The sequence below is a fragment of the Trichechus manatus genome, unplaced genomic scaffold (assembly GCF_000243295.1).
Source record: "Trichechus manatus latirostris isolate Lorelei unplaced genomic scaffold, TriManLat1.0 scaffold00065, whole genome shotgun sequence".
NCBI classification, from domain to species: Eukaryota; Metazoa; Chordata; class Mammalia; order Sirenia; family Trichechidae; genus Trichechus; species Trichechus manatus.
Window position 1 is genome coordinate 7,781,636 of NW_004444001.1, and position 9,333 is coordinate 7,790,968.

The 9,333-nt window shown below is 48.2% G+C and overlaps 1 protein-coding gene across 1 annotated transcript; it reads left to right on the forward strand.

Moving 5' to 3' along the window:
- The first annotated feature begins 226 nt into the window (after positions 1–226).
- On the forward strand, positions 227–7,897 carry GUCA1A (guanylate cyclase activator 1A). The gene is made up of 4 exons (XM_004379454.1): positions 227–450; positions 6,610–6,759; positions 7,101–7,194; positions 7,730–7,897. The coding sequence occupies exons 1-4, from the start codon at positions 250–252 to the stop codon at positions 7,894–7,896; spliced, it is 612 nt and encodes a 203-aa protein (XP_004379511.1). The 5' UTR covers positions 227–249; the 3' UTR covers position 7,897.
- Positions 7,898–9,333: the final 1,436 nt, after the last annotated feature.

Genomic DNA, 9,333 nt, shown 5'->3' on the forward strand with positions numbered 1-9,333 from the left:
TCAAAAGATTCAGTGGGGACTTTTAACACCGGTTCTCCAGCATCTCCTGGATTTGAGTGTGGCTTACACAGCCCTCCATTTCCTTCTCCTCTCTGCTCATCTTCTTCAGACATTTCTCTGCACAGTCTGATTCCTTAGGCTCTTCTTTGCTCAGACCTGAGTCTTTGAAGGCCAAGAAGCCATTTTGCAGGGAGCAGCCGGGAAAAGGACCTGTGCATCTTGGGCGTCAGCCTCTCGAGGGCCTGAGCAATGGGCAACGTGATGGAGGGGAAGACGGTGGAGGAGCTGAGCAGCACTGAGTGCCACCAGTGGTACAAGAAGTTCATGACTGAGTGCCCCTCGGGCCAGCTCACCCTCTATGAGTTCCGCCAGTTCTTTGGCCTCAAGAACCTGAGCCCGTCGTCCAGCCAGTACGTGGAGCAGATGTTTGAAACCTTTGACTTTAACAAGGTGAGCAGAGCCCGGGGAGGGTGGGGGGACTCCAGAGGAGCAGGTAGAGAACAGAGGTGCCCACTGAAGGAGAGACTTCATTTACACAGTTACTGTATTTGTTTACTTGAGAGGTCGATTTCGACATTAGGGATGATTGAGTTTTATCTCATGTTTGTTGAAGGAGCCCTGATTAGCACTCGGCTGCTAACTAAAAGATCAGGGGTTCCGACCCACCAGCCACTCCTCGGGCTACCAGCTGCTCCGTGGGAGAAAAGACCTGGCAATCTGCCCCCATAAATATTATAGCCTAGGAGACCCTATGGGGCAGTTCTACTCTGTCACACGGGCTTGCTCTGAGTTAAAATCGACTCAACGGCACACAACAACAATGTTTGTTGAACCCCTACAGTGTATCAGGCACTGGGGATTCAGAAATGAATCAGGCCTTGTCCCTGCCCCTACTTCCTAGGGGAAAACAGAGGAAAAAAAGAAAAAAAGTTGCTGTTAAGTAAGCTCTGACTCGTGATGATCCCATATGTGTTAGAGAAGAACTGTGCTCCATAGGGTTTTCAAGCTGGTTTTTCAGAAGTAGGTTGCCAGACCTTTCTTCCAAGGCACCTTAGGGTGGACTTGAACTTCCAACCTTTCAGTTAGCAGCCGAATGAGAAGACAGAGAAATCCACAAATTAGTATTATCGGAGGCTGAATATAATGGCTTCCTCTGCCTCTTCCCCACGTACATCTCGGTTTACTCCAAAACAAATGGATGCTTATAAAAGAATCGTTGAGAACCTACTATGTGCTTGACACTGTATGGGGTACTTTTGCCCAGAGTGTTTTATGCTCACAAGGATGCCTAAGGTGCAAGGCGGGGGTTGGGGGGTAGAGAGGAGAGGAAGCAGGGTGATGAGTTTTCAGCCCCCGCTGGCCTGGAGTGGGCAGGTCCACGTTACTTGGGTCACCCAGGTTGTTCTGTGGACTCAGGAACTGGGGACAGGCAGGGTTGTCTGGTCATTGGACAATCCAGGTTACTCCAACTCTGAAATACCCAGTGACTCAGTTTCATCTTTTCTCTCAAGTAAGTATGAAGGTCCACTCAGTGGTCAAATTGCATCTGTCATTGGACTCATTGGGCAATGACTTTTGATAAGCAAGAGGTGATGCTGAAAGGGCAATTGGGAATTGTGAGTTCAGGCCCCTAGTTTTTATCAGCTGGGTGACCTTGAGCTCATTGCTCCCCTCTCAGCCTCAGCTTACACACCTGGACCTGTCATGGGTGTTGGAAGAATCGGCTAAGGTGTTTGTTGGTTTTCTTTTTTTTCTCATGTATGTCAGAGTAGAACTTTTTCTTTTTGTTAGTTGAATTAATTAATTTGTTTATTTGTGTTGTTGTTGAGAATATACACAGGAGAACATACACCACTTCAACAATTTCTGCATGTACAATTCAGCGTTTGTTGGTTTTTAATGGCAAATTTTCCGTTTGGAGCAATTTAGTCAAGAAGTAGTAGTGGTTGAAAAACTCACACCACAAACCCAGCTCCCCACCTCAGTGGGACCCACTGCAGCCTCCAGTTGGAAGGGTGAAGATGGGATGAAGCACTGCCCTGTGCCCACCGCCCCTGGAAGAGGCTCCTCTCATTGCCCAGATGCTCCAAACACCACGGGGCTATGAGGGAAAGCTAGGTTTAGGAGCTATTTATTTATTAGTAGTAGTAGTAAATGAGATTTTATTGTGATTCTTCTGGTGATGGTTTACACAGCAGTTTAGTTTCCCATTCAAGAACTTCTACACAAATTGTTCAGTGACATTGGTTACATTCTTCACAATGTGGGAACATTCTTGTTATTTCCATTCTGGTTGCTCTGTTTCCATTAATCTGGTTTCCATGTCCCCCTACCTTCTCATCTTTGTTTTAAAGTAATTGTTGACTGTTTGGTCTCATATAGATGATTTTTTAAAGAAGCACAGTACTCGTGGGTGATAGTCTTTATTTTGTGGGCCAATATGTTACTTAGCTAAAAGGTGAGCTCAGGAGCTTGTTTCAGTTCAAGATTTAAAGAGTATCTTAGGACAATAGTCTTGGGGAGTCCTCCAATCTCAACCTGTTCAGTAAATTCAGGGGCTATTTAAAACTCACTAATGTTTGAGGCCAGGGGCCAAAGCAGATTATGGGCTTTGAGTCTCAGCCTCAAGGGCAGCATCCTGGTGCTTGAGGGCTTTCCTGAAGGGGGCACTGGGGAGCATAGTGCTGGAGTCCGTAATATGGAGACCAAGAAGGATGGAGTCATCACACTGGACCCTCAAAGTGCTCCAGAAATGCAATAACTCCTTGACAGGACGGGGAGGATCCGATGGTTAAGCCCCGCCACCTTACCTCCAAACACACTTGTAAATATCTCATCCTCTCTCGGCCAAGGAAACTCGTTCTTTGGGTCAAGACATGTCTCCAGAAAGCCCTCTAAAATCACACATATGACGCCAGGGAGGGGCAACCCATAAACCCTGCATTTGTCTAACCTGAGTAATTCATATGCATCTCTTCGATTTTTTGTCACATCTAAGGGCCACCTGTATTGTCCCAAACTGATCCTTTTCTTCAATTGAAAGTGAATCAATTTCCTGTTTCTACCCAACCTGGCCTCCATAAATCTCTCTCTCTTAGGGCCTTTGTGCTGCCTGGGACCCTCTTCCCCCAGAATTCTGCTTGGCTCACACTTTCCCCTCCTTGTAAGTCTCTGCTCAGATGTTTCCTCACTAACACCTGCCCTGACTATTTAAAATGGGCCTCGCTCTCACCCCTGGGTGGTACAAACAGTTAATGCCCTGGGTTGTTAACTGGAAGGTTGGAGATTCAAGTTCGCCCAGAGACTCCTTGGAAGAAGAAAGACCTGGCAATCTACTTCCAAAAACCGAAAACCCCATGGAACACAGTTCTACCTTGACACACATGGGGTTGCTGTGAATCGGAGTCAATTCAATGGCAACTGGTTTTGGTTTTGTGCTGTTATTAGTTGCTGTCGAGTCAGTTCTGACTCATGGTGACCTTATGTATAACAAAATAAAGTGCTGAACGAATGAAATGAAATGAATGAAAGCCCTATGGATCATGACTTCTAATACACTATACTATGTAACATTTAGCCATTATGTTTATTGTCTGTTTCCTCCTGCTGGAATGGGAGCTCCATCAGAGCAGGGACTCCTGTCTGTGTCCCCAGCACCTAGAACAGTGCCTGGAACATGGTAGACACTCAATAAAAATTGTTGTATGAATGAATGAGTATATGAGAAATCACGAGTTTTATGGGCCACCTATACATGTTATAATAAAACCCAAGCCCATTGCCATAGAGTTGATTCTGACTCATAGCAACCCTAGAGAACAGAGTAGAATTGCCCCATACAATTTCCAAGGAGTGGCTCATGGATTCAAACTGCCAATCTTTAGGTTAGCAGCTGAATGCTTCACCACGGCACCACTAGGGCTCCTTACATTTTATAATACACATTAATTTAAATATGTCATTATTAAAATAAAGAATGTCTTGGAACACCTAAAGTGCTTCATATACTCCTGTGGACACAGTCACACCTTGGGCAGCGTTGCCTTGATTCGCTGTCGTTAGCACAGGGCAGTCCAGCAGGCTGGCTAGGAGACAGAACACAGGATCGCAAGTTTTAATGCAGAGGAGTTAACAGGAGTGGACAAACTACAGCCAGTGAGCCTGATTTTATAAATGAAGGTTTTGTTTTGTTTAACTATGTTGGGTATGTATATAAAAGAAAACATTTGCCATTTCAACTTTTTTTACAGGTCAGATTCATCATGTTGTACAACCATCACCGCTATCATTTCCCAAATTTTTCCATGACACTTAACAGAAGCTCAGTGTTCCCAAAGTGTAAATGAAGTTTTATTAGAACACATGACACCCGTTCATTTACGTCTGGTCTATGGCTGCTTTCACACTACAGTGGCAGAGTTGAGTAGCAGTGACAGAGACCGTATGGCCCGCAGAGCCTATAATACTTACTATGGGGCCCTTTACAGAAAATGTTTGCCAGCCCCTGAGTTAGAAGATAGTTGTATCCTAGCCTACTATAGCAGAGGGGCAGGGTTGGGGGTACAGCTGTGTGAGTGGGGAGTGTGACCTGAGGGAAAAGCATACGCTTTGCTTACTTCAAAATTTTGCCTGAGGTTGGCTGTGCCTGGCAGCCAGGTGCACACAGGTGCACACAAATCAATGTAAATCTTCCATTCTTGCATTTGTGTGCTGGTAGGATTTAGGAGACCCAGTTTCTAGGCAAGGCTTAGTCATTCATTAGCTGCTGGTGGATTCAAAGCGCCGACCTTTCAGTTAGCAGCCGAGCACTTATCCATTGCACCACCAGGGCGCCTTCTGTGTGACCTAACCTCTCTCGATTTCAGCCTTTTCATCTGAAAATGAGGAGGGAAATAACCACTTCCAGGAGAGGTGTGAAAGTAAATGAGTAAAACGTATAAAGTGCTCAGCCTAGGAAGCACTCAAAAAATAGTTTTGCTTATTATTTTTTTTAGTGTTTTTTTAATAATATTTTCTCCCATACAAAAATTTATACATACAGTTTGCTTATTATTTTTATTGAAGCTAATCCATCCACAATCCTGAAAAGTACATATTGTCATTTCCATCTTAGAGCTGAGAAAACAGAGGCTCAATGATGTCATGTGACTTGTCCAAGATCACATTTCTCGTGAGAGGTGGCTCAGGTCTTTCTGGCACAAAAGCCCATACCTTTTCCATTTGTCCTTTTTAGCCATCATTTTTTCAAATTACAAAAGTAATACAGCTCATTGTAAAACTTACTGACAATATAGAAAGACAAAAAATGAAAAGCAAAAGCATCCTCATATCTTGTCCCCTTCCCCAGTTTCCTTAGCAGTTTTCTTGCTTATCCAAGCAGTGTTGCATAGGGGCGCATTCTGACAACAATCCTGGGAGGTGGGCTGGGCAAGGACAGAATGAGCTAAGGTGTGTGCGAAAGCCCTTGAACGTGCGAAAGCACCAAGCATATATTCACTACGATCATGATACCCATTGTGGGGCTCAGAGTGGTTACAGTCTCGCTCGGTTAAAGACTGACACTGAACCTAGAGGTCTCAGAGACTGTTCCACCCAACCTCTGCCATATTCCTAACAAGCAGTGCTCCAGCCTCTATTTGTATGCTTTCGTGACAGGGAGCTCATTATCACACCAGGCTGGCCATTCCACCATGGGGCGCTCTGCGCATTAAAGAGTTGCTCATACTGACCCCAAATCTGCCTCTCAATAACTTCCCGGTTCCAGAGTCATGGTCATGAGTAAGCAGAGGAACAGGGGCTGGAATCTAAGTCCAAGTGCTACTTTCCTTACAGTGCTCAGCCTCTCTGCAGGACACAGGCTTCCCTCCCCCAGTGTCACTCTGATGCCGTGCAGGTCCTGCATTTCCTGCTTCCCTGATCCCATGAGCAGAGCTGCCAGGGCCAAGCAGAGTGATGATCCAGGGAACATTTGGGAGACTGTGGCCCCAAAGCATGAATATACTGTCCCATCCTCCCCCATGGCCAACTCCTCCAAGACTCCGCTGGGCATCATCTCCCCCAGAAGCCCACTATTCTGATTCCACTATGACCTGTGCAAATCTGTTATGGCTGACTATATATCATAAAAACATTGTGATTCCTCTACAGTAACATTAGCAGTAGTAATAACATTTATTTGGGAGCATACTAAACATTTATTGAGTACGTACTATGTTCCAGGGAGTGTTCTCAGTGCTTTACATATATGAACTCATTTACTCCTACAACAAGCCCATGAGGTAGGTACTATTGAAACTGTTATAGATGAGGAAATCCAAGGACAGAGATATATTGTCTTTTGCCTCAGATCCCTCAGCTTTGAAGAGGGGGGCCAGGATTCAAGTCTGTACCCCTCAACGCTGGGCTCCCAACAAGACAGAGTTATATCTTCCTGCATTCTGAATCCTTAAAGTCTATCACAGCATGAGACACGTAGCAGGTGCTCAGAGAAGTTGGAAAAATAAAGGGTGAACTGAGCTGGGCGGAGCCCGGGGGTCAGGCAGGGGCCGGGCCCAGGGCTGTGATGGGCGGGGCCTGGGCGGGGCTCACAGAGGCCACACCCCTCACCAGGACGGCTACATTGACTTCGTGGAGTATGTGGCGGCGTTGAGCCTGGTCCTGAAGGGGAAGGTGGAACAGAAGCTGCGCTGGTACTTCAAGCTCTACGACGTCGACGGCAACGGATGCATCGACCGTGATGAGCTGCTCACCATCATCCAGGTAACTCCAGGTGCAGACGGCCGGGCCAGCCCCGCGTTTGTGTCTTTAGCCGGCGGAACTGCAGTCTCAGAAGGAGACAGAATTAGAAGTCCCGTTGGCAGGTCTGGCCCTTATCAGCTGCGTTACCTGGGCTGTGTCCCTTCCCCTCTCTAGGCCTGTTTCCTCATTTATACCAAACAACTGAAGAAGCTGAACCCTAAGTCCCAGCTCTAAGGCCCCGGCACCTTGGCCTCTACTCCTCCCTGCTGTTGGAAGCCAGACAGGCGTTCACTGTCCCCACTCCCACCACTGAGACAAAATTAGGATGGGTCCCCTCACTTCTGCTTTTCCTTCTCTGGTAGGCCATTCGAGCCATTAACCCTTGCAGCGACTCGACCATGAGTGCGGAGGAGTTCACAGATTTAGTGTTCTCCAAGATCGACGTCAATGGAGATGGTGAGGGCGCCATAATGGGGGTAACCAGGGATGCAGAGTCACCAGAAGGAGGGTCGCCAAGGATGGGGGTTTTCAGAGGTGGGAAGTTACCAGGGCAGGAGGGGAGGAGGCGGCACAGAGGGCACTCTGCTTGTCACGTCTCCATCCGCCTCTGTCCCGGCCACAGAGTTGGCTTTTAGGGACCCCTGGACCAGACCTGGAGCCCTGTTGGCACAGTGGTTGACAGCTTGGCTGCTAACCAAAAGGTCGGCAGTTGGAATCCACCAGGCCCTCCTTGGAAACCCTGTGGGGCAGTTCTGTTCTACCCTATAGGGTCGCTGTGAGTCGGAATCGACTAGACCGCAATGAGTGGGGTTTTTTTTTGTTTGTTTGTTTGCACCAGACTCTGGGCTCTGGCTCCCTCTGTCTGCTCGATTCACAGGCCCCCTTCCGCCATCGTTGGCTCTGTCCTGGCCCCTTGCAGGAATCCAGCTCTGGACCCTGGGCTGAAGACCATGAACACCTCCCCCCATGACCTCCTTTCTCTCTACCCCAGGGGAGCTCTCTCTGGAGGAGTTCATGGAGGGCGTCCAGAAGGACCAGATGCTCCTGGACACGCTGACGCGCAGCCTGGACCTTACCGGCATAGTGCGCCGGCTCCAGAACGGCGGCGAGCAGGACGAGGAGGGGGCTGGCGAAGGGGCTGCAGAGGCAGCTGGCTGAGCCAAGTCCCGGCTGCTTATGTATTGGGAGGTGGCAGGGGTGCGGTGTGATGGTGCCTGGTGTCATTGTTTTAATACTAGGCAGAATCTACTCGGGTCAGAGGCTCAACTTGCCTCTTTGGGGTGCAAGGCGGTGGCAGCAAAGGGGGCAGGGTGGGAGCCCGGAGCACGGGGCAGTGAATGGTGTTTCCTGGACCCTCTGGGTGACTCAGCTGGTGGTAGTTTCCCCCCCCTTGCTCCTCCTGGCACTTCACCCAGCTTTCCCACTGAGCTTCTCCAGTTCCAAGCGCTTCTAGACATGAAAGCTTGGGGCAGAGCTGGGCTTTTCCGGGACTCTGATGGGATCCCCTAGATGCCGTGGCGCAGCCTCATTCCCTGTTCTGCAGTCGCACATCCATCCCGTTCCCAGGAGCCCGGAGCCTACTTGTGTGGTTGTGATGATTCATTCTTCCTTTCAACAAACATTTATTGAGCACCTACTATGTACCAGTGCTAGATGTTGGATGTACAAAAGTGAAGAGGAAAGTCTTTATCCTCAAGGAACTCATAGGCTGATGGAGAGACACATAGACAAGCATCGTTATAATAAAATATGCTCATAGACGTTGTGGCCAGATTCCTGTGGGAGGAGAGGGAACTGTGAGGGGATCTGACACAGAGGTAGCATCACAGAGGTGACCCTTGACTTGGGACATGGAAGAGGAGTTCGGGGATTGCACATGGAGAAGATGATGTGTGTGGAGAGATTGGGGGTGCATTCTGTGTGATGTATGTGTATGCACATGGGGGGGCTGTGTGATGTGGGGAGGCACTTTCTTAGGTGTCAGCTGGGGGTGTCCCTTAGGATATAGAATTTTATGAACTTTGAGACATTTTTAGGGATCACCTTCTATGGCCCCAATAATAGAGAAAACCATTCCTTCAAGAAGTTTATAATCCTCCCAAGGAGACAAGGACAGAATGTTTGGACGACAGTACAGATCTGAATCATGACCGAATGACTGGCTGTGGCGTGTGTGCACATGCATGCATTCAGACCCTCTGGGAGGGTCTGCTCGAGCTTAGTGTTGGCTAGAAAGTGGACAAAGGAAGGGCTGATACTGCAGAAACTCCCCATTTATCCAGAGGAAATGCTTATTTATTTAGAAGTGACTGCACTAGCCCCCTCCTATTTCCCTGCTGGCCCCTCGGTGGCATGTGGTGCTGCATGCTTCCTGTTATGGATTGAACTGTGTCCCCCAAAAATGTGTTGTAAATCCTAACCCCTATACCTGTGGTTTGGAGCCCAGGTGGTGTAGTGATTAAGAGCTTGGCTGCCCACCAAAAGGTCAGCAGTTGGAATTCACCAGCCTGCTCCTTAGAAACTCTATGGGGCAGTTCTACTCTGTCTTACAGGGTCACTATGAGTCAGAATCCACTCGATGGCACACAGCACCAA

What these genes read in the sequence shown, in the direction of transcription:
- GUCA1A (XM_004379454.1), top strand. Translation starts at nt 250, where the DNA reads ATGGGCAACGTGATGGAGGGGAAGACGGTGGAGGAGCTGAGCAGCACT. An exon ending in AAACCTTTGACTTTAACAAG is followed by an intron (nt 451 to 6,609) that starts GTGAGCAGAGCC and finishes ACCCCTCACCAG; the next exon opens with GACGGCTACATTGACTTCGT. An exon ending in GATCGACGTCAATGGAGATG is followed by an intron (nt 7,195 to 7,729) that starts GTGAGGGCGCCA and finishes TCTCTACCCCAG; the next exon opens with GGGAGCTCTCTCTGGAGGAG.